The sequence below is a fragment of the Melospiza georgiana genome, chromosome 12 (assembly GCF_028018845.1).
Source record: "Melospiza georgiana isolate bMelGeo1 chromosome 12, bMelGeo1.pri, whole genome shotgun sequence".
Lineage (NCBI taxonomy): Eukaryota > Metazoa > Chordata > Aves > Passeriformes > Passerellidae > Melospiza > Melospiza georgiana.
Genome location: NC_080441.1, coordinates 6,299,788 through 6,324,444, shown reverse-complemented (window position 1 = coordinate 6,324,444; position 24,657 = coordinate 6,299,788). Strand labels below are relative to the sequence as shown.

The 24,657-nt window shown below is 49.2% G+C and overlaps 1 protein-coding gene across 1 annotated transcript; it reads left to right on the top strand.

Moving 5' to 3' along the window:
* Window positions 1–2,299: 2,299 nt before the first annotated feature.
* On the top strand, window positions 2,300–7,812 carry LOC131088584 (G-protein coupled receptor 83-like). Its single transcript, XM_058032753.1, has 4 exons — window positions 2,300–2,798; window positions 4,395–4,520; window positions 6,095–6,228; window positions 6,741–7,812. The coding sequence occupies exons 1-4, from the start codon at window positions 2,421–2,423 to the stop codon at window positions 7,363–7,365; spliced, it is 1,263 nt and encodes a 420-aa protein (XP_057888736.1). The 5' UTR covers window positions 2,300–2,420; the 3' UTR covers window positions 7,366–7,812.
* Window positions 7,813–24,657: the final 16,845 nt, after the last annotated feature.

The following is a 24,657-nucleotide window of genomic DNA, read 5'->3' as shown; positions in this document are numbered from 1 at the left end:
AGTTTTAATGCAGTGGCCTCGGGTTCACAGAATTTCCCATCTGCCTTCTTGTGAAGTCTTTACAAACCTCATAAATATGAAACATAACAATCTGCAGGGACCTGTGGGGACAACTTTATTCAGTTTTTGAGCTCAATACTCCAGTGATGAAGGCATTTTCTGTACATCTTCGTGGGAGCAGACAGGGGCAAGCATTTGAAAGCATGTACTGACTGAGCCTGTAGTAACAGCCTGCAGAGAAAATCTCCACTGCTATTATGATTTGTCTCATCAATAAATTTTGTCCAGTAGTGGAGATGACTCATGTCTTTAGAATTCATTTCCTTAAAATAAGCCTAAATTCAGGTGCAGGTGCAAGCAGCCTCGACCCTGGATGCTTTTACATGCTGTACAATGAGTGTGACTGCTGAATTATCTCACTTCTCTCTGTCAGGCAGGAAAAACTCCCTGGAGGGAAGTAGAGGAAAGATTCCATGAACCCACTGAGCTCAGGGACTTGTTCCCAACAGGCCCCTTGGCCTCCATGAGCAAAGGCAATGAACCATGGCAATGTCCTGTGAAAATGCTTGAAATCTGGTGATTTCATGTTCCCAAGGATCTGAATTTTTATAGTATAGCTCTGATTTCTCTGGCCCTCATCAACATTGATCTGCTGATGAGATTACATTAGATCTGTTCAGAAGGTGGATATGCATCTCAAATGACATTTCAGCAATCTGATATTTCTTTTCAAAAGAGCACTACTAACAAGGAGAATGCTAAATAATCTCACAAAAATGAAAATTTCCAATAATTTGTGTCTCAAGTAGTGTCAACATGTGAAAGCCAAAAATCTTCTACAGAAACAAGGGGTGGCACAATTCGCCTGGATGGGTTGGCAAAAGTGCATTTCTCCTATGCTTTGTCTGTCTGCCTGAGAGGAGCCAGCACCAATGCATTATGAGCCCCAAATCCTGCTTTGAGCATCTCAGAATGTTTGCAAGTGAATAATAACTGCAGCAAACCAGTGTGTGATTGCTGAAGTATTTGTACCTGCAAGAGAATAAATCTGTTCTGCAGGAATATGGGATGAGAGTCACCCCCTCTAGCACCTGGGACATCTCACTGCTGTTGGGTTCATGCATGTGCATGTTTCCTCCTCAAATCCCAGCTTCTGGAACCTGTACTGTTTTGAGACTCAGGGAGCAGAGAGAGAGAGGAGGGGAGAAATGCAGCTTTTGTGGCAGTGGACAAAACACAAGTGCTGCTGTGCCCCCTCTCCCTCCTGGTGCACAGCAGGGAAAAGGCAGGGAAATACAAAGGGGCCTGTTGGGGCCATATACAGCAAAGGAGCCCAGGGATGGAGCTCTGTGTGTTCCTGCACCTCTGCCAGGCTGCTGCAGAGATGCCAGAGGTGCCTGAGTGCCCCGGGGTCAGCACAGACCCCAGCCCAGCCGGGATGCAGAGAGTGGCCATTCTGAGTGCCCCCTGTGCGTGCTGGGCTGCTGCTCCTATTGTCAGATTGCATTTCACTTTTCACTCTGTCCTCTGCACCACATGAGAGCAGGAAGGGGCTGGGGCCAAGCACAAGGCCCTCAGATGTTCTCTGCCAAATCTCTGGGATGAAGAGAAAGAGAGGTGCCATAGAGCAGTGAAGATGCTTCACCCCCACGCAGCAGTTGTGCTGGGGGTCCAGAGAAGAGCAGAGAGCAGACAGGGGAGATCATAGCACATCCACCCTCTGTCTGTGTTTTGCTGCTCTCTGGATCTGCACATGTCAGGCTGTGCTGTTGCCCACGTGTGGGTTGTGATACACCTCAGGAAAAACTGGGAAGAGATCTGCCATTGGCTCCTTCCTGTGCAGTGTGTCATCTGGCAGCTGTGTATATCACAGGGAACACAGGGACCATTCTGCTGCTCAGCAAAGCTGCTTCACTGAGTTGTCAGAGATACTTGGAGGGGGAAAAGCAGAGCGAAAGACATCCCTTGATTTTTTGTTTCTGCCAAGCTCTGAAAACTCTTGGGAAACAGAAACGTGATGGATTAAGGACTGTGTGGAGAACTACTAAAGCAGATTTCTGAGGATAAGTTGCAGATTGAAGAAGAACAGTGCCCAAAAGGAATTGTTCACTAAGATTTCTTCCTTGGTGCAGAGAGAAAGTGTTTGGGGATCTCTGATATTTCAGCCTCTGAATCAGCATCTCTGAGGGGGACATATGGGACTTAAGGACAGCCTACAGGGAGCCTCTGAGGTGAAGCTGATGTGTCCCCAGCACAGGCAGAAGGACCCATTTATCAATCCTTTTCTCTAATTTGCAACCATGGGGCAGATTTTGAAAAGGCAAGTGTGTGTGTTCCCTCCTGCAACCACTGGCTTTAGCAGCTGAGCTGGCAGAAGGCGCTGACGAGTGCGGCTGAACCAGGGCTCAGCTGCCCCAGCCATGAGACAGCACACCTGGTTCCCCTTGCAGTACATGCCCAAGCCCTTCTGGAGAGCAGAGAACCACAACACCACCAGCTTCTTCTCTGCACTGTACGGCTTCCCCAACCAGTCCTTCTTCCACAGTGACTTGAACCTGGAGGACCTGGGCGACTTTGACAGCGGAGCCAAGTACGAGGGCGAGTCCCAGAGCCGGACAGTGCAGGCGCTGCTGATCGTCGCCTACTCTGTGATCATCTGCATCTCCCTCTTTGGCAACATCCTGGTGTGCCACGTGGTCATCAAGAACAAGAGGATGCACTCTGCCACCAACCTCTTCATCGTCAACCTGGCTGTTGCTGATGTGATGATCACCACCCTGAACACCCCCTTCACACTGGTGAGCCCCGTCCAGCCGGTGTCTGTGTGTGCCTGTCAGCTGTGTGCACTGCGACTGAGGGGCAGGGACCAGGCTGGGATACAGACTTACTTTTGCCCCCATTCCCCTTTTGCCTCCTGGAGAGGGTGCAGTCATGGCCCCCATCCCAAAGACCCCCTGAGCAAGTGGAGCTGGAGGCTCACATCCCCTCCAATCCATTGCAGGGCTCTCTCTGCTGCAGCCTTCCCCCTCTGCCTGGGCAAGGCACAGATCTGGAAGCCCTTTTTGCCTGTACACGGGGAAGGAAGTGGGGACAAGTTTGACACAAGAAAATCCAGCTAATGGCTGGTTTCCTATGGAAACAACATGAACCAGGTCAGTCCCTGTGCAACATCTCAGGGAAGTGCTCAGGCTACACTGAACAGTGTCGGTGGCATGTCCCTCCCTCGGCCACTACAGACAGTGCTTCCTGGGGTTAATGGTCCTTTTCTTATTTTCAGTGACTAAAAAATAGATGAGATAAAAGAATATTATAAATATATTATATAAAGGACTATTAAATGCATGAGGTGGGAAAAATGAAAGATTAATTTCTTGCCCCACTGTCACAGACTACACATGCCCTGTACACAGGACTCTGCTCCTGGATTTAACCCAGCACTCCAGTTCAAAATCCTCCTGCTTCATCCCTGCCCAGAGCACTCTTTAGCCTTCCAAAAGCAGGTTTTGAATTAGTTATTGGAATTCATCCTTTCTTAAACTGATGCTGTTTCTTTGGTGGCACTTCTCTGCCTTGCTCTGATGGGATTTGCATCCTGTAATTTGTTCAGGGAGAGCCTGGTGCCCTCTTGTGTGTTCACACACAAACAGCCACACACTGGGCACGTGTAATTAAATTTCTATCAGCTCTCTCAGGAATGAGCTTTGCACCAGCTCCAGAGATCCAGCACACTGCTGCAGTTCAGTGACAGTCAATGCTGCAAGAGTCACCCCTACAGGGAAATTAATTAGACTAATTGAAAACAGATTAGCTAGTCTAATTTTCTGTGGACAGGTGCTTTGTAGTAAATATACTTTACTTCAAATTAGCTTAATCTGCAGGAAAATGAGTGACATTAATTTGTAATTAATATTACACAGTCAGGAATAACAAGGTAATGAGGCAATTTGGCACATTCTCCTATGCAGAAAAGCCATCATCAGTAAGACCTCTCTGGGAACAGGTGAGATGGATTCCATGGATTTCTCTCACTAAGTCTGGAGACTGTGCAGCTTTCAGCATCCAAAGGTATAATGTTTTCTGGGAGGCACCTAGTGTGCCCTGCAGAGCTTTAGCCTCAGAGCTAAGATTTCTTTATGTGTTTCAGAAGGGCCATGGTAAATTTACAAGTGTACACACGTACACAACGTACACAGAGCACTGCTCAAGCCATGGGTTTGCACAGTGCAGTAAGTCTCACCTCACTTTGAGACCCTCTTGCACAGTCACTGTTTCCCCAGGAAAAAAGGAGGATAAAGCACCTCCAAAGCCTCAGGAAGCTGTATTAAAGCACCTGGGAAGCCAATTTGCTTCTCTTCAGTACTGCTCCTCTTAATCTGATGTTGTCTGTTCTCCAGGTGAGGTTTGTGAGCAGCACCTGGGTGTTTGGGAAGCTGATGTGTCACATCAGCAGGTTTGTTCAGTACTGCTCTGTCCATGTGTCTGTGCTCACCCTCGCTGCCATCGCACTGGACCGGCACCAGGTATGTTGAAGACACCACTCCTGTGCTTGCTGGAAAATAATGTGCTAAATACACAGTTGTTTCCTCCTCAAATCCCAGTGCCTGAAACCTGCACTGTTTTGAGACTCGGGGAACAGAGGGGAGAACTCCAGCTTCCATGGCAGTGGACAAAACACTCGTGTTTTTTACAGTGAGGGTGATGAAATACTGCAATGGGCTGTCCAGAGAGGTTGTGGTTAGTGGGAGTCTCTGTTCTTGGAGATTCTGAAAACTCAGATCAGTGTCAGACAGCCTGGTCCAGCCCTGCTCTGCCTGAGCCACTGGGCTTGTGGGCTCCCTGCCCTCCTCAGCCCTGCCTCAGAGCACAGGGAATGAGTGCTGAATTCAAACATCAGCCAGCCCACACGATCTCTGCACACAGATTTATGAGAGTCTGTTCTGACGCTTGCCCCATTCCTTGCCTTAGGCTGGAAACAGTAAGAACTGTGTTAACTCATCCAGCTCAAGGTGATAAATTCTCTCCTCCTCCAGCCCTGATACCAGCCAGGAAAAACTTTCAAGTCAAGCAATCAGTACAGACTGAAGTGTTTCCTTGAGTGAAACAGAGTTTGTAATTTGTTCTTTAGCTGATGAGTGCTGAGTGCTGGGAGGCCAGATCCAGCAAGGTGAGCTCTCAGGTAGATTGGATTTCTTGCAGTGCTGGAGTCACTGAAACAGTTGCTACAGAAAAGCAACTTCAGGTGATAAATGCCGTGGCTGGATGAACTGCAGACCAGGAACTGGCTCCACCTGGTGTCAGAGAATCACGGGGACTGCCAAAGCAGAAATCAGCCACTTCTGTCCCTTTCACCACAAAGAGTTTGACAGTCTGCCCATTTCATGTGCAATATTACGGCTCCTGAAATCAAAGCACTTTGACAGTGATTCATTTTAATCAGTAGATTCTGGGTTGATTGCAAGGCATGGCTTGGTATCAATAAGTGTTTAATTAAGGGCAAACAATACATGCCCTTAAATTCAGTGGAGGGGGTTCCTCAGGGCTGGAATGAATTAGTATGGCCCAAGGAGATAAAGGCAGAAGTGAGGAGATGTCCTGGACTAAAGAGAAGCCAACAATTGCCTCTATAAATATTGCTAATCCTGAGAAATTCCATAGCAGACAGATACTCTGGAGGAGCTGTACTACTTGATTAAGAAGGTATTTATAATGGGACTAGAAATGACATGCATAAAATACCGAAGACCTCATCAGCCAAGAGATCATCTGGATGCCGTGATAGGTCTATTTTTAACTACTGTTTCATTGCCTAAGGTAATCCTCCAGAGTGCATATATCTCTACAGAGATCTCACCGTGATCTCTGGAGTCTCTGAGGGGTCACACAGAATCTGTGCTCAGGCTCTGGGCCAGCAGTAACATCCAATACACACACAACTTCATGCATTTTCCTTGTGCTCCCTGAAATCCTGCAAAGTGAGTCTCTCTGCCTTTTAACACTGAAGAGATGTGGAGCTGCTGCTGCATGTCAAATGCAAGATGGGGCACAAAGAGTGACCCAGACACTGTAAATCCTCAGGAGTTGCTGTTCTCTGCAGGTGATCATGCACCCTCTCAAGCCACGCATGTCCATGGTGAAAGGAGGGATTTGCATCATCATCATCTGGGTCATGGCCAGCTGCTTCTCACTGCCCCACGCCATTTATCAGACTCTGACAAGTTTTTATATTGGGTAAGACATTTACATATTTTTTGTTGTATGATATTTGCAAAGCCCCAGATAAGCCAAGGCCACACCCCTCCATCCATGTTATTAGAGCAGAAAGGGTGGTGAAAACAGAGAAGTTTTAGTTCCCTTCACATGGGTGCTGTGTCTGTCACAAAGGGACAATGAAAATCAATGGAATTGCTTCCAGGTTGGTTCAGTAGCTGTTTTGGGCTCAGAGGTTCAACCATGTAACTTGGGGCAGGCACAGGGGAGAGAGCCCCTTTGTCAGCAGAGGATACAGATGCCAATATGGATGATTTCTTTCTTTTCCTGGGGATTTGTTTAAGATAACCTTCACTGGAGCCAAAGGTCAGACCTAGAGTAAAATTTTCCATTGAAAGTGGCACCTTCCTATGACACCAAATGAGTTCTGCCACCTGTACCTGTACTGAAACTTGTCTGAATGTCTGGGCTGTTTGTCCTCAGATGTGTGCAGCTGCTAGTGGAATTGAGAGCTCTTTCTCTTTGATCTCCAGAAACAGAACCATCCGAATGGTCTGCCTCCCCAGCTTCCCTCCTCCTGCCGATCTTTTCTGGAAGTACCTCGACCTGACTACGTTTGTTCTCTTGTACGTTCTGCCCTTGCTTGTGATCTCCATTACCTACACCATAGTGGCCAAAAAGCTGTGGCTGAGGAACGCCATCGGGGACCTCACCATGGAGCAATACTATGCCCACCAGAGGAAGAAGAAGATGACGCTGAAGATGCTGATGGTGGTGGTGGTTGTGTTTGCCGTGTGCTGGTTCCCCCTCAACTGCTACGTGGTGCTGCTCTCCTGCAGGGCCATCCACAGCAGCAACGCTCTCTACTTTGCTTTCCACTGGTTCGCCATGAGCAGCACCTGCTACAACCCCTTCATCTACTGCTGGCTGAACGAGAGCTTCCGCGCGGAGCTGCGCTGCCTGCTGTGCGTGTGCCGCCGCCGCAGCTCGGCGCAGGGCCACGCTCTGCAGCCCCTCTCCCCCCTGTTCCGCCGGGCCAAGCCTGACAACTGCCCCTGCAGGAGGAGCAGCACGTGCCAGAAGGCACAGGCACCCCCACAGAGGAACTCCGCACGGACCGACATATCCAGCGTGCAGCCGATCGTGGCGGAAAGCTGAACCTTTCATCTGACAGCTGGGCAGCATCACACAGGGATTGCAAAATCATGGGGAAACTGGTTGGGAAAGGGCTCTGGTGACCATCAACTCAACCAACAGCATGCAAACTTCAACCTTTGACTGGGTCGTTCAGGACCTTGTTCTCTCAGGTATCACAATTCTCTAGGGATGAATTGCCCACTTGTGGGCTCCAGAATGAGGGGTGTTGAGTGAATTTTTCATTGGAACAGTTCCATCAGTCAGCAAAAAATGAAAAGAATTATTTAACAGCAGACAAAGCCTTTCATGGGGAAGCTACACTGGTTATACACACACCAGCTACACACTGCGGCTTGATGTAAACTGTTAGGGCTTTAACTTTGTGAATTGACATTTCTTTGGCATAAAATCTAAATTATTTTCACTTTCAATAGTATTTTATTTTTTACCAGTCCTCAAGAGCTGTGTTCTTTGTGGCTTCCGTGCCAGCCTGGCAGCCCTTCCCCTCTGGGTCAGCCTGTCTCTCTGTCCTGTAGTTATCCTGTGGGCAGCAGCAGCAGCAGCCTTCAAGCAGCTATGGAATTGAGGATTCTGCCTTTGTCTGAGATGGAACCAGCAGACCAGACCTGCAGCTTTTCAACTCAAAAGGCAGGAGATGGAAGAAGTTTAACCTGTAACATGTAAACAGTAATGTATTCCCTGCTCAGTTAAACTGAGCATCTGACAATGTGCCACAGCATTCGCCTCAAGCACAGATCCTTGTGTTCCAGCTCCATCGCCAGTGGCAGGGTGCACCGATGCTGGTCCTGGTCCAAATAGTGCCTCTGGAATTCAAGAGATAGCTGGGATTCCTGGGGGTGTGTGTGCCTGACAGCTGGCACCAGCAGCTGCTGCTCTGGGGGCTCACAGTGGAGCCAGCCACCACATTTCAGAGCTGGGTTTGGGTCACTAGAAAGAGATACCCAATGGGAGCACATGGCCAGCTTCAGCCTATGGCTATGAAAAGCCACCAAAGTTGTGTTCTCCTCTTTCTCAGAAAGAATAACCAGTTTCTTTGTATCCATTCTGCACTGGCTCAGCCCTTTTGTTGGTAAAGGGTTGAGCTTCAAAAGACAGTGAAAAGGAAATGAGCTTGTCTTCCCATGCAAAATACTCTAAATTACACCTCTTTAGCTGAGCATTTCCACCCAGACTGGCAGCATGTCACAGCTGCAGGCCTGCGTGAAAAGTTGCTTCAATTTGGAAATCAAGATGCTTTGATGGGTGCAAAAATGCGTGACCTGAGAATGTATTTGTATTTCAAAAAGAAACTGTGAAGGGGAGGAAGGAGTAAGAGTAACACTAACCTTGCTTTTTCCTAAGTTATTGTGGGAAGGAGGAGGACAACTACAGCTGTGGCAGGGACCTGGCATGGCTTGGGACGCTGCAAATCCCAGTGGCATTGACAGCACTAAGGCTTCAGGTCTGTGCTCTCATCTGAGGCACAGTGATCTCTTTTCCTTCACATCTGCAGGAATTTCTTTGCTGAGGATTTGCTAAGGGGAGGAAATGGAATTAGGAACATCTCCTCAAAGAGCAAATACCCAGGGCTCAGGTATTGGCTCTGACCAGGTGAACCTTTGATTTGGTTCCAGTGGAGTCCTGCCTGGAGCTGGCACCACAGAGGCAGTACCAAAACCTTTAATTCTGTGGTACAAGTAAATTACAGCATTAACCAGACATTACTCCTAACTGTGTGTTTTACTCTCTGGAAAAAGGGGAATCCATGACTCTGCAAATGGCATTTCCCTACTATTACTATCTGGAAGTTTCTATAAACAAGATGTCTCTTCTTAAAAAAACAAACCAATCACAAATGCAAATAAACATTGTTACTGTAACTTAGTAAAACTTATTCAAATGTTCTTCTCTTTACATAGGAAAAAAATCAATAAAAACAAATAATGCAGTTTGCATGTATATCCCAACCCAGTCCCAGAGATCTGTCAAACTCCTTACTCTGGGCTAAATAAATCAGAGTCTGTTCTTGCTCCTCATCCCTCAGCAGGACAGCACGCTGGCTCAGCATCCCTCAGCCCTGTGTGAATGGATGGATGGTGCAGGCCAAGGTCAAAGCCACAGGCCGCCCATCTGCCCATGGCAGCAGGGGATATATCATCCTTCACCTGTCAGCCTCATCCCTCACCTGTCAGCATCATCCCTCACCTGGCAACACCATCCCTCACCTGCCAACATCATCCCTCACCTGTCAGCATCATCCTTCACCTGTCAGCCTCATCCCTCACTTGTCAGCATCATCTCTCACCTGGCAGCATCATCCCTCACCTGTCAGCATCATCCTTCACCTGTCAGCCTCACCCCTCACCTGTCAGCATCATCCTTCACCTGGCAACAGCTCTCCAAGGATTGGTTTGTCCCCAGATGAAAAGCTGACATTGCTTCCTCAGAGCACATCCATCCCATGCTGATCCTTGCACAGCAGTGCTTTCCTCAGTAGGAGTTTGCAGTCTGGCAGTGTTGAGCTGCCTTAAAAAACATCATTTCTTTGAGGTGAGTGTTTCTGTAAAAGTCTGGCAAACTTCCTCCTGATTACACACAACCTCCCACCGGATGCTCTGCTTTAATACGCGCTCTGTTAAAATATCTGTGTGGTTGTAATAGAGTAAGATTTGATCCACCAATGTTCATTGGGGCTAACAGTCAAATAAAATACTGGTTCAGCACCCTCTCTCTCCTCTGGATTTTGTGCAACTTTTGAGTTATGAAAAGGAGATGATATTCCCTCTTACAAGAGGATTAGCAAAAAAGCACAGACTGCTGCTCATGGCAGACATAAACACATGACCAAAACTTTTGTCTCCACGTGTCTTGACTTCTTTCAGCATGAAAAGCCCATTGCACAAAGAAGTGCTGTGGTTACCCAGGTGAGGAGTCAGCCATGGATGTGCCCTGATTGCAAATGCTGTTTCATTGCCGTGTGCTTCCCTGCAGCTCACGCAGTCCATGGCTGCTCCCAGCAGCACTTTTAGCCTGGCACGTTGGTCCTGGCAGGAGCATGGGATACTTTGAGGTTTCCTTGGATTTGTTGTTCTCCAATAAACACTTCCATGAAGAGAAGCAGAGCCCGATCAATTCCTTGTGCATTTCTCCACGGTGCTCTTGCTGGGATGCTCAGCCATCCCCTTGTGCTCTCCCTCAATGAGTGCAAGCAAAGAGGGCAGGAACCCTGCAGAGCAAGTCTGCTACAGCTCTGCCACACATGAAAACTGATCACCAAAGTCAGATTTGTTTGGAAGGGGCTGCTCAGTAACAACATGTGTGCTCTGACTGTGCCAGACCCAGGCTGCCTGGGAAAGCTGCAAGTGGGGCAGCAAGAGCTCGGGCAGGTAACTGGTCACCAAAGATGATACATCATTTTCCAGCTATACATCTACTGAAAACCAGCAATATGTGTAATACAGAGTCCTGCAGCTACATTAAAATAACTCTTTAGCATTCAAAGTGTTAAAATTAGGTGACTTCACCAAAAGAAGAGAAGGTTTTTATTGCCCTCTCTGAAGAGCTGTTTCTTATCTCTCCTTTTGAAGAAACTTTCCAAGCAGAATAATGAACCTGCAGCTGTGAATCATTTAACAAGCCCTGATGAGCTTTGTGCAGCTCCACAGAGGGCTCACAGACTTTTTGAGTCACTTCTGAGTGATTAAAATGAAAGCTGTTAAATGGGTTCACCTCAACATCACCCAAAGCACTGCAGCACCCTCTAAACCCAGACCAAATGACTTCAGTTTGAAAAACACAGAGATGTAGGAACAGGAATGTGTAAGTCAGAGGAATGGGAACGACATCCCTCCTTGGAGGGTTCCTCTCTCTTTAGCTTTAACTGTGGTAAGAAGACACCTGAGAGTCTTCTCATAGGGTGCTCTGTCCCCCAAAACACAGTGCTGAACACACCAGAGGGGTCACCCGAGCTGGTACTCAGTTTGGGATTGCTGCTATTGTCAAAGAGCCCAGTGCTCATTGTGCAGGAGTTAAGCTTGCCAGTGAAGTAATTATTAGCTAACTGAATAACTATTAAGCTGGTAAAACCAAGTTACTTGGTCTGACACTTTACTGCTACTGTGGACTTTGATCATTTCACAAATTTTTTATCCCTGACTCAGGTACAGGAATTTCTTCTTCTTGGTAATTTTTCCATACAAGAGAGGTGTTAACTCACACAGTGCAATTGTTTGCACAGAGACTGGTACTTCGGTGGAGAATGGGCCGGGTCTCTTACACATCAAAATGAGAACCAACTCTTTTCATTTTTTCACAGGAGGACAAAATTCAGCTTTCTCAAGAGTAAAATCCTCTTCTCTGGCATATGCCTTGAGTTGTAAATGATCCCAAATTCATTTAAATCTTTAATATTCCTCTGTCACTATGCAGACAAGAGTAAGTGGGGTTTGTCTTGACATTCACCTCACAGAAACCTGGTGAAAAGCGTCTCCCAGGCTGTGTGTGGGCAAGGGGCTGGGCATGGGTGGCTGCCACAGAGATGGGAGAGAGCCTTCAAGCACAGGGACACTGCAGGAGCAGGATGGGACAGAGGGACAGAGGGACAGAGCTGCTGGCGGCTTTTGGGAAGGCTGAGGATCCAGAGTGGCACATGAGACAGGCTGTGTCCTGTCCCATCTCTCACCCAGGAAAGAGTGAGAATCACCAAAGGCCGGGAAGAGCAGAGTATTTTTCAGTTAGAATGTGTCACACTGAGGTCCTGTCATTGCTGAAGGCCTTATGACTCTTCATAAGATCTGCATTGTAACAGGGCTTTATACAGGTGCTTCATACACCTGCGCTGGCTCAGCTGCTTCACCCCTGCCTGTATGTGAAATGCAGGAATCGATGTCACCAGTGACATAAATTTTTATTTTTATTTTTATTTTTATTTTTATTTTTATTTTTATTTTTATTTTTATTTTATCCCTGGAGGTTTGCTTTGCTGTGCTCCAGAATGTGAGGTGTGGAGAAAGTGCCTCCACCTCTGCCCACTCAAACACCGTAACCAGGACGTGTCCTGTGGGTTTTCCCCCGCACATCCCAGCTCGCTCGGCTGCTCCTGTGCCAAAGGAAGTTTTGAGTCCAATGAGCAGGAAACTCCGCACGGGTCTCATGGCCACGGGGTTGCGGGGAGCCCAGGGCTGGGGTGCCGCCATCTAATGACCGGTGCAGACCGACAGCCACCGGGAAGGGCCACGGCAGCGTCGTTAAATGGGGAAAATGAGCCGGGAGAGGGCACCGGGAGATCGGGAACGGCGGCGGGAGCGGAGAGAGAGCACCGGGAGCTCGGGAACGGCGGCGGGAGCGGGGAGAGGGCACCGGGAAATCGGGAACGGCTCCGGGAAATCGGGAACGGCGGCAAGAGCCAGCAGGGGGCGCTGTGTCACCGCCCCGCCGCCAGGGCGCCCACGCGGCCCCGCAGCGCCCCCTGGCGGCCCGCCCGTCCCGCCCTGGCCGGCTGCGGCGCCCCGAAGGGAAAAAGGCCCCGGGACCGTCGGGACCGGGCAGGGAGAGCCCGAGAGGGTGTCCGTGCCACGGGGTGGGCCCGCCAGGGGTGCCCGTGACCCCGGGAGAGCCCGTGAGGGGTGCCCGGGACAGGGGTGAGCCGCCGGGTTCGTCCTCAACCGCTCACCCAGTGAGCACCCAGGCCTCACTGAATGCCGAGTGAACGGGGAGTCTCTCGGAGAATTTGAAAAATCAAATAAAAATGTAATTCAGGGTTTGAGAAACACCGTACAGACTTGGGCACTGGTCTGAGCTTCTCAGTCATTGCTGCAGGAGAGAAGAATGTGAGATGCGATAAAAAGTGTGGTGCATGTGCCCGTCGGTCCCTGGGGGTTCACCTGCTATTCCAGAGGCCCCAGGTGCGATAAACCACGTACCCTGCTCGATTGGGATGTGGCACAGTGACATTGCAGGATGTGGCGCAGGGACACTGCACCCTGCTCGTTTGGGGTGTGCCACAGTGACACTGCACCCTGCTCGATTGGGATGTGGCACAGTGACACTGCAGGATGTGGCACAGGGACACTGCACCCTGCTCTGTTGGGATGTGACACAGGGACACTGCAGGATGTGCCACAGGGACACTGCACCCTGCTCCTTTGGGATGTGCCACAGTGATGCTCGTGCTGATGCTGGTGGTCTGGAGCTGTGCTGGTGCCTTGGCAGGGACCCCTTGAGCCTCAGACACAGCAGTAGTCGAGGAGTTTGGTGTCTCAGCTGACAGGACACAGCCAAACAAACAAGACAAGGCACACTGAGCTGAAGCTCCAATCACTGCCCCAAGCCCTGGGCTGCACAGATCGGCCAAGGAAGGGCAGCAGTTGTGTCCCCTGACAAACCCCAGCTGCCAGCCTGGCAGGGGGCTGGGGGCAATGCAGAGGGATTGTGCCAGGGCTGTGACTCCCACAGCCACATCAGTAGAAGGTGGAACTGCCCAGACCCTGGCTGAGCCCCAAGTAAGCACAGACCCCCCCAGTTGGAGCCACTTCCATGGGGAGGCTGCGGGCAGAGGAGATGTGACTCACAGCACACACTGGGATGGAGAGCTCAGAGCTAATGAACAAATCAAACACTTGCAAACAAGCCCCTTTGAGTGCCACTGCCACATTCCTGTTGAGGCTCGGGACATTTCAGGATCCACTCCAAAATCCTTCGTTATTCATGTGTCTAAAAATAGCTTTTGACGCCTTGCAGTGGTCAGCCAGAGCAGAGTAGCCAAATACCTCTGATACATTGAACTTAAATCTTCAGACTCTTCCAAAAAAGACCAGGGAGGTGACAGATTTCCGGTGAAACTGAAGCAAATGTTGGGGGGTGTCAGTTTTCGTCCTCTGACATAATGTCTCTCCTTTCCAGCTGATGATTTGTGAGTAATAATACTGCACCTAATATACATGAAAGCCCACAGCTAAAAAACACTTGCCCTGGGAAAGTTAAAACAAACAGGTCAATCCCACAGATATTTCTCCCAGTCATTAGCCTCTTCCAGAATGTCATCACTGCTCTGAAGGCTGGTTTGAACAATGTGTCATCTTTTTTTCTCAATTTCTGCTCATGAGTCAGCATCCTGTCTTTTGTTCACTCTTCTCCTGAGGTAGCAGAATCAGACCATCAATAAACCACTATAAATCATTACTTGTTTCCGTGGCTTTCAGAGAAGCAATGGAACCTTTCCTTGGCTGTGTAAGTGAGTTCATTGAGCCAGTGTGTGCAGCCAAGCACACGTTTTCTGGAGATGCCCCAGAGCCTCACACAGCAGGTCAGCCTGCTGGGATCAGGCACCTGAGCACCCAGACAGAGCAGCAGGTGTCACTCAGCCTGAGGCAGTTCTAACCTAATCCTGTAGAGCATCATGCACTGAGTACCCCTGGCTGTGAGCTAAAGGTTATTTATTGGCTGTGTTACTGCCTGTAGTATGTTACCCACACACTGAAAAGTGTGAGTCCAGGTACAACTGGCTAAGTGAAACTCAAGGACCATTTGCCTTTCCCTGTGTCCTCAAGAACCAGGCTTGGCTGTGTTCTGGGAGCCTCTTCCTGGCATTAGGGATGTGCTTTGGTGTTTTGCTTCCAGCTGAGGAGAGCTGGCTGCCATCCCAGGGGCTGCTGCTGGGGCTGGAAGGTAACCTGATAATTTTGCTTCAATTGTCAAGTTGTCATGCTTCTTTTGAGCAGAATCCCCCTTCAGTCTTGCCCCAGAACATTTATTTCCTGGGAGTTATTTTTGGTCTGTTTTAGCCTTTGCTGTTTGAGTCCTGGCTGTGACTCAGTCACCCTTATCTGAAACACAGCTTTTCTTTAGTGGATCTCCTGGGCAGCAGTGCCCAAAGCCAGGTACCCAGGACAGGCAGTTTTTGGCATCTTCAGCCTAGGGAACTCCTCTGATGTGCTCATGTCTTGGTATTTAGTGTGTGTGTAGAAATGTCAGCTCAATTTTCCGAGTGATCGAGGTGTTTTAGATGAACTAAATTACCTCATTCTTTCCTGTGATAGCAAATGTCTAGCTGTCTGTTAAAACATTTTTTGCCCTCTTTTCCTTGGCAATTTTCACCCTGAACTGCTGGAGATTTCAAAAGTCTGGCATTCAAAATGGAAAGAGCTCTGTTTTTTGTTCCCTGTATGACAATTTTTTAAATGAAGTTGAAAAGAAAGGAAAGCTAGAACATGGCAGGTGTGTTTAAACAAAGCAAAAATCATCTCAAATCTGAAATTAAGGGTTTCTCTCTTTTTCTGAAAACAGACAGTTTTCTTTAACAGCTGTTCTTGCTATTTCTAGAAACATTGAGTGGAAAACATAAACTTCTGCCTCTGGATAAAGAAAGATTCCAACTGTAATTTTTTTCCTGAATTCTTTACCTGCCTGAAACCCAAGCTAGCACACCACAGAGAAGAGCCCCCAGAGGCCCTGGTTGAAAATGAGAACCTGTTCCCTTCAGCAGAGTCTTATTTCAGCACTGTCTGCTGGAGATGATCGTGATCTTAAACTACCACGTGGGGTGAAGGAAGGGATCCCAGGGGTTCTGCTGCTACTCTGCTGGGAGCTTTTAACCAAAATCCCTGAGATAATTCAAACACAAGGAAGGAGATGACAGGGATAAAAGAAGAGAGTCTGTGATGCCAGTATGACAGCTGTCAGTCACACAAGGCTTCCAAAGTGTTTTATGGAAAATGCCAGTTTCAGAGGAGATCCAGCCAGCAAAAGGATTTGCCAATTTCTATTGGAATATCAAAATGTTTCAGCTTGAAATACAAGCTAGCACTGTCAATCTGAAATTGAAAAAATCTTGGGTGAAAGATATTTTCCAGTAGCAAATTAAGAAGTATACATTTTGCACTATTTTCCTATTGCAGGCAACTTTGTGTTTGCATGTTTTTGTATGGAAATCTCCTCCTGTTGCTGGCACAGGGCTGGCTGGTGCATTTCTGTCACTGGGACATGGACATCAAAGCAGGGGAACAAAAATGAGGCAGTATTTTCTTTGTTTCCATTCCAACTGTGTGTGCTCAGGCTGCTGCCCAGGGCTCTGTGTCTGGACCCACCTGCAGGCTCACATCACCAACCCCACTGACCTTGGTTCAAAGGTTTCCTCATTTTGATGAGTCCCTGGAGAAAGACCCTTCCCTGTGCCTGGTGCTGACCAGACCATGTTCTGCTGAGCAGAGCTGTTCCATGGGAAGCTGCTTCCCCAGGACTGCCTGAGCACCCTGGCTGGGGCTCACCCCATCCTCTCCCAAAGCCTGGACGGCGTTAAAGGTGCTGCATGTATCACACTTTGGTAGTTTTAAGACATTCAAGCTCGGTATTAATGCCTTCACTGATGGTCCTGACCAACCTGTAAGAGTGTGAGTGAGTCTCCTCTTAATTCCTCAGAGAGCACTTGGTAAATACAGTGTAAGCTACAGAAAGGTCTGGAATGTTAAATATATTTTCACATTTTCTTTCTTTCATCAATTCTTTCCTCCCATATATACAATGGGAAGAAAGCATTGTAAAGCTAGTGGTGGGGTTTTGCTAGGCCTGGCTGTTCAATGGGAGGGTCCCCACAGCCTGTTACTGCTTGGTTTTGCGTTCTGTGGTTTTAAAGACTATTGGAGCAAATTGCAATCAGCTCTGGGCTGATCAGGGCTTGCAGGTACCACCCTTTCATGGGACCTTGCAAATTAGAGTAAATATTCACTGAATTGATGCTTCTGGGCATTTTCCCTGCTCAGTCATACCCAGAGGCTCTTCTCTGGTATCACTAACTTTATCTTAAGAGTAATCACAGATTCTCCCAGTTTCTAGAAACTGAGATGTGAAGCCCAATCCATATGAAGGAACTTTTTCCTCAGCAGCTTTATCTACTGTCCTGATCTGTTTAACTGGAGCTCATGCTGGGTAAATCCCAGCTGGTGGAGAGCAGCACAGGCAGTGAACTGAGGCACTCACTGCAGCACTGCAGGGGTTGGGTATGGTGAGACAGCAGTGGTCATAGCAATCAGCACAGCTCATTGGAAACTGGGAGGGTGTGTGGCAGCCAGGGAGATCTCTCAGATGAGGCAACAGGAGCCTGCTCAGCCCAGGCTCAGAACTGCTCATGTCTTGGCAGTCCTTTCCCACTGTCTATTTATTTTTTTTTTTCTGAATCAGGCAAAGGTTTAGTTGTTTTCTAATACTTTTAGGTCTGGAAGACTTGTGAGCATTTGCATGCTACTTCCCATCTATCTCATCCCTTGAAGTGACTTTCCCCTAGTGGCATCCACTTCCCCACATCTTTGGTGGGACCAAATCTTCTCCAGCTCCTCTCCCCTTTCTTCTTTCCTGATGATGCTGAACTAGTCATCCTGGGCATAAAGCCATTGGGGGAGGAGGTCACAATGTTCCTGTGCAGTGATTAATGGGAAGTGTTCTTGGAGCAAAGAGAAGTGAGCTGACTCTTTAAAATAACATTCATCAAAGGCAAGAGCCTGCTGGTTGCTAATTTTTGAGGGATAGTCAGTATCCTCCCTCTGTGGGCTGATAATCCAGAACTGACTCACTGACTAAAGTTGTCTAAACCATCATATTTCTAAAGTGTTGCATTTCAGAGCAGGGTTTGAAGGGCCAGGAGCAGGGCTGGCTGATACCCTTAGGTATGTGTCACCATCCAGTTTGAGGGAACATTACAACCACAGGAGCAATCTCTGAAAGCTCCAGCCATCAAAAGCTGCCTCTCCAGTTGCTCCCAATAACCCCCCCTGTTTTCACACAGTAGCCATGTGCTTTGGAAAGAGGCAGTGTGCTTGGGAAGCCAGTAACTGGAGAGGACACAGAAAATAGATTCTCCCACCACTGTGTTTGAGGGACTTGATCAGGCAGACTCTCAGAGGCAATGCCAGATGCAGAACTGGAATGATGCTCACAGCCATGCATGTCTTGAAACCATGCAATGGAATCCTGGCCCAGCAAGTGGAAGGCTTCCTCCTTGGTGGGAAAAACTCCTCCTGACCTGGGGCTGTGTCTAGGGTACCTCCATCCTCCAAAAACACCTTTGCCTCCAGCAGTCACCCACATGGAAAGACTGTTTGAAACACAGGCCTTCCTGCAGAAGCTCTTCTGCTTCAGTGGTGTGTAAGTTAAAAATCATCTAAAACAATAATTAGCTCCTCTGCAGTTCAGTAGGGAACTGCTCAGATCTCTTCACCACCATCACCAAAGTAGGGGGAGATGCATCAGCTGCAAGTGGGGCTGAGCAGGCACTCACAACCCCACAGGAGGCACCGAGGGACACAGGAAGCACTGAGAAATGCTTCAGTCTTTCACAGGAATGTACATGTCTGAGACCTTGGCAAGGATCAAAACTTGCTTTTCTAAGCCCAGCTCCAGAGTTCCTCTCCTGCTTGTCCCAGCTCCATGGGCACTTTTCCAGGGAGAGGGACATCTGGCAGCTTTGGCAGTGACACAGTTTGTGCTTGGCGAAATGGGAGCCTGGACTCTGCCCTGCATCCAGTGTTCAGCCTTTGCTGTCTCCAGGCAGAGCCACCTGCAGGGAAAACAGGTGGAGGAGCAGAGTTCCCATGCAGGGCAATGCCCTTCACCCTGTCCTGTGTCCCCTCACTGTGCTCCAGCCAGGTGTCCCCAGGACCACCAACAGCCTGAGTGCTTCTGTGTGCTGCTGTTCAAACGTGGAAAAAAATCTTAAAACAATCAAAGAACAATCAGGAAAGCCTGTCTTTCTTGGAGTCTTACCCAGTTTTCTGCAAATTGCTTGACACGAATTAAAGTGTTTTAAAATGATCCCAAAACTGCTATGAATTATATGTTTGGGTTTCTTGGTAGCCCAGGAATGGAAGACTGCTGCAACCCCATTCTGCTATTATTAATGCTATTTTAACTTTCACCTCTTGAGTGGAAAAAGCATTTTATGTCTTGAATACTTCCTCTTGCCCTGGTCATGCAGGAATTCTGAATATTGGCGGTCTCATTAATTGTGCTTAGCCTTCAGCAATCAGTCAGGCAGCTGACAAGGGCTTTTGGCAGAGGAATTTTTGGTGATAAAGTCATACTTTGGGCTACAGACAAAATAATTCTTTTAGGGGACACATTTATTGGAAAATTCAACACATATTCAGAAGACCAGGAAAACTGCAGTAGAGAAATAGTCTCCTCCAAAATAAAAATCTCCAACCACAAAAGATACCTCTGTGGTGACTTCTAATAATGCCAGTTTTCTGTTCTTCCATAAAACCCACATGCATTTTGCAGGGAAGAGAAAGAGAAAAGGAAAATACAGTGTCAGTCAGATAACTGTCCCTTCTCCCAAGCCTCAGTAAATATCTGAGGTATTAGTATCAGGAAAGCGTGTTCCCTGAACGTGTGCTCTGATTTATCTCTTGGTTCTGTCTGGGCAGTGCAGGATCCTGTGTGCACAGCAACATTTATCTTCTGCACAAAGAGCTTTTCGTAGTAATTGCACTTCACTGACTGAGCTTGTCCAGAACTTCAAAAATATCTTTCCTAACACCTCCCCATGCTGAGATGGAGAGTTGGACAGTCTGGGATTCTGCTAGCTGAGATAGGAGTTTCCAGTACGTGTACCATTAAAAAGGGGGAAGGCTGTTTTGTGCCAGTGTCGAGTGCTGTTGGCACGTTTGCTGCAGCTCAGCCATGCAACAGCTGGGACTGTGGGTCAGATCAGCCCTCTGTGGGTCAGACATGTCCCCTGGTAAAAATAAAAGCAGCTGAGAAAGCCCTGCCTTCAGGGCACAGCCAGGTCTGCTCCCCTGTCACAGCCTGGATGCCGTCAGGGGCAGGGTTAGAGTTTCACCCTGGTGAGATGTGCAGGGTTTGTGCCAGCGTGTTCCAGAGATGTGGCAGTGCCCCTGTGATGCCCAGGGGGTGTGCAGGAGTGCCCATGGCACACAGCAGTGTGTCCATGGTGTGTGGCAGTGTCCCTGTGATGCCCAGGGGGTGTGCAGGAGTGCCCATGGCACACGGCAGTGTGTCCACGGTGTGTGGCAGTGCCCATGGCACACAGCAGTGTGCCCATGGTGTGTGGCAGTGCCCAAGGCACACAGCAGTGTGCCCATGGTGTGTGGCAGTGCCCATGGCACACAGCAGTGTGTCCACAGTGTGTGGCAGTGCCCATGGCACACAGCAGTGTGCCCATGGTGTTTGGTAGTGCCCATGGCACACAGCAGTGTGTCCATGGTGTGTGGCAGTGCTCATGGCACACAGCAGTGTGCCCATGGTGTTTGGTAGTGCCCATGGCACACAGCAGTGTGTCCACAGTGTGTGGCAGTGCCCAAGGCACACAGCAGTGTGTCCACGGTGTGTGGCAGTGTCCGTGGCACACAGCAGTGTGCCCATGGTGTGTGGCAGTGTCTATGGCACACAGCAGTGTGCCCATGGTGTGTGGCAGTGTCTATGGCACACAGCAGTGTGCCCATGGTGTGTGGCAGTGCTCATGGCACACAGCAGTGTGTCCATGGTGTTTGGTAGTGCTCATGGCACACAGCAGTGTGCCCATGGTGTGTGGCAGTGTCCGTGGCACACAGCAGTGTGCCCATGGTGTGTGGCAGTGCCCATGGCACACAGCAGTGTGTCCACAGTGTGTGGCAGTGCCCATGGCACACAGCAGTGTGCCCATGGTGTGTGGCAGTGCTCATGGCACACAGCAGTGTGCCCACGGTGTGTGGCAGTGCCCATGGCACACGGCAGTGTGCCCATGGTGTTTGGTAGTGCCCATGGCACACAGCAGTGTGTCCACAGTGTGTGGCAGTGCCCAAGGCACACAGCAGTGTGCCCACGGTGTGTGGCAGTGTCTATGGCACACAGCAGTGTGCCCATGGTGTTTGGCAGTGCCCAAGGCACACAGCAGTGTGTCCACAGTGTGTGGCAGTGCCCAAGGCACACAGCAGTGTGCCCATGGTGTGTGGCAGTGTCCGTGGCACACAGCAGTGTGCCCATGGTGTGTGGCAGTGTCTATGGCACACAGCAGTGTGCCCATGGTGTGTGGCAGTGCCCAAGGCACACAGCAGTGTGCCCATGGTGTGTGGCAGTGTCTATGGCACACAGCAGTGTGCCCATGGTGTTTGGTAGTGCCCATGGCACACAGCAGTGTGTCCACGGTGTGGCAGTGTCTATGGCACACAGCAGTGTGTCCACGGTGTGTGGCAGTGCCCAAGGCACACAGCAGTGTGCCCACGGTGTGTGGCAGTGCCCAAGGCACACAGCAGTGTGCCCATGGTGTGTGGCAGTGCCCAAGGCACACAGCAGTGTGCCCATGGTGTGTGGCAGTGCCCAAGGCACACAGCAGTGTGTTCATGGTGTGTGGCAGTGCCCAAGGCACACAGCAGTGTGCCCATGGTGTGTGGCAGTGTCTATGGCACACAGCAGTGTGCCCACGGTGTGTGGCAGTGCCCAAGGCACACAGCAGTGTGCCCATGGTGTGTGGCAGTGCCCAAGGCACACAGCAGTGTGCCCATGGTGTGTGGCAGTGCCCGTGGTGCCTGTGGTAAATGTGTTGGTGCCCAGATCTGCCCCAGCTGCCCCTGCAGTGTGAGGCCAAAGCCCAGTGACCAGCCCCAGGTGAGGGCCAGGGGTGTTCTCCCTCTGCAGGCCCTTGGTGTCACCTCAGGCTGAGGAAAGGGGCTCTGAGTGCAGGGGCTCTGCAGGGCAGGCAAGGGAGGGAAGGCAGGGTGGCTTCCCTTGTTGATCTAGTGCCTGGGCAACCCTGGTGTTTATTGAGCAGGTTGTGTGGAATGAAACAGAAAAGCAGATGGGAGTGAAGCATAAATGAAGAAGCCATGCACGTCTCTGCTGGCCACCCAAAAAAGGATGCCTGGCACTGCTCTGCTGAGGAGAGGGGTAGCTCCATCTTTGAGCTCTCACTCCCACATTAACACCAGTTTTCCCTCTTTGCCATCAGCAAATATTTTCTCTTTCCTTTCCATAAAGTGAAGTTAATGATACCAATTTCTCTGCTTCACAGGAGGGCTGGTATGAATTAATATTTGTCAAATAATATGAGACATTAAAAACAAATATTTATGTGGAATGAAACTTCGGCAGAGGAAATGCAGTTTTGAAATTTTTGGGATCTCAGGAATGAAATAGCTGGACATGATGAGTCTAGACTGAGCAACACAAATTAATGTCAGAAATATTTGTGAGTTCATGTGATCTGGAATGCCTGTGGCTGGTGTGGTGAGAGCACAAGGGTTGTGGAGCAGGGTACTGGTTTTCTGCAGAGCACAGAAGAGAGTTCTGTCACTGGGAGTCCAGAGGAGACCCCAAGGGAGCAGCAGGGACCCTAGTGACGGGCTTCATGTCCCTTTTTGCACCAGCATGTGAGCATTACACGTCAGGACTCTAACATAAACATTACCAGCAGCTGACAAGCCTCTCCCTTGGAAAGCCTGGTCCAGCATTTATCCCTGTGCCAGCACTGAAGTGGAAAAGATAAATGAAGAATTCATATTGTTGGACTAGAGTATGTTCGTCAATAATTCCAAGTAGTGCCTGAATTAGGCTATTACTAATTATCTATTTTCACCATAATTGGGAGGACAAGGGGTTCTGGCAGGCAGTGCATGAGACACACAGGAGAAAATGATTAAAGCAGCACCAAAAATATCACCATACTGGAGTCATGACTCAGATCCTGACCTTTCAAATAGCACTGCAGAGAGCCTGAGCTCATTTGGATGGGATCCCAGGGATCCAGGTGAGAGTGACAGCATGGTTCAACATGGCCAGCTCTGGAGAGAGGGAAGAAACTGGGGATGTCCTGAAAGGGGGACAGAAAACTAAATGGCACGAGGAGTTTCAGATGAATGTGTTTCTCCTAGTCTGTCTCTGGTCTTCCTGAAGAAAAGGGTAATTCCACGCTCTTGAGCTTAACTGTTTTACCTGTCAGCACTCCTCATCACTCCCTGCAAAGAATGTGCATTCTCTGGTTAATGTGATTATCAGCAGTAATTAATTCCAGCTTCCAGTAATGAATTACAGCTTCTTCTTGATCAGCTTTTAAAAGCTCTTTAAGCTTGTGTCAAGTCGTGTTTGCTCAGAAAGAGGAGTTATCCATCACTCCTATGGAACTCACGATTCCTTGTGGATTGCTGCAACTGCAAGAGATTTAATTTCAGAGGCAAAGTGCCCGGTGTGGGACTGGCACAGAGCTCCAAACCTGGTTCTGAAGGGACAGATGCAGGTGGGCCCTCATCAGGGCTGAGGATGCTCCATGTCAGGCTTTATAACACTGAGCTGCTGTGCAGAGAAGGAGAGCAAAAGCTTTATCGTGAGCAGGGATCTGTGGGATTCTCCATCCTGCTCTGTTTGAGGGCTCTTTTGGGGAAACTGCTGCAGGGGGAGAGCCTGGCTCTGACACCAGGAGGGCACCCAGCCCCACACAGGAGTGTGTGTCCCCTTGTGCTCCCTCCCAAGGCAGCTGGCACAGGGGGCAGGAGTGTCTGTGCCCTGTATCAGGGGGAGCTGTGGCCCAGCTGAGCTCTGTCCATCCCCTGCCCTCCCACTGCCTGGGATGTGACTCCTGCCAAGCCACACAGACGCCTGCCAGCAGCACAGGAATATTTGTCTGCGTGCATTCCTTGTTAATAAAAATAAATCTTTTTTTAAGGTCGTAGGCAGAGGAGTTGTCATGTCACATCCTGTTCTGTGTCTCCACAGCAACTCCAAACTTCCCAAACAGGGAGCAGAGCAGGGATGGTGTGCCTGCAGTGCATGAACTCTTGGGCTGTCCTGCCTGTGTCACCACTGGCCCCCTTCCCAGAGTGGGAGCATGCAGAACAGCGTGGGTGGCAAACTGGCACGGTGCTGCCTCAATGGTGATCTCTGCTTCACTGCCCTGGGACCAGGGAGATGCTGCCTGTGCACCCCAGCAGAGCCCACAGGGTCCCCTCAATGGCAGGTGAAAAAATAAATATTGCCTCTCAATATTTGGCTCCCATGTCCAGAGTCACTCACTCACTCACTCACCCTGGGATATACAGGTGTTTGACCATGGGTGTTTCACAGGATCATGGGCACTATTTTCTCTCTCCTAAGAGAAAATTGCTCAGCCAGATAAAACAAGCAAAAAATGCTGGTTGTGCTGATTCATAAGGAAACAATTTCCCTTCTATTTTAGCACTGTACAGCAGGAAATTGCAGAGTGATTTGCTGGAGGAGCAAGAAAATCAGGATAGGACAGACTGTACAGCATTTTCTGAGGGTCAGATAATTCTTCACCGCCTTAGAATCCGTGAGCAGGTTTGTGCTGCATGATATGGTGTAGACTAGAGATTCATC

What these genes read in the sequence shown, in the direction of transcription:
- LOC131088584 (XM_058032753.1), top strand. Translation starts at nt 2,421, where the DNA reads ATGAGACAGCACACCTGGTTCCCCTTGCAGTACATGCCCAAGCCCTTC. An exon ending in TCGCACTGGACCGGCACCAG is followed by an intron (nt 4,521 to 6,094) that starts GTATGTTGAAGA and finishes TGTTCTCTGCAG; the next exon opens with GTGATCATGCACCCTCTCAA. An exon ending in CTGACAAGTTTTTATATTGG is followed by an intron (nt 6,229 to 6,740) that starts GTAAGACATTTA and finishes TTTGATCTCCAG; the next exon opens with AAACAGAACCATCCGAATGG.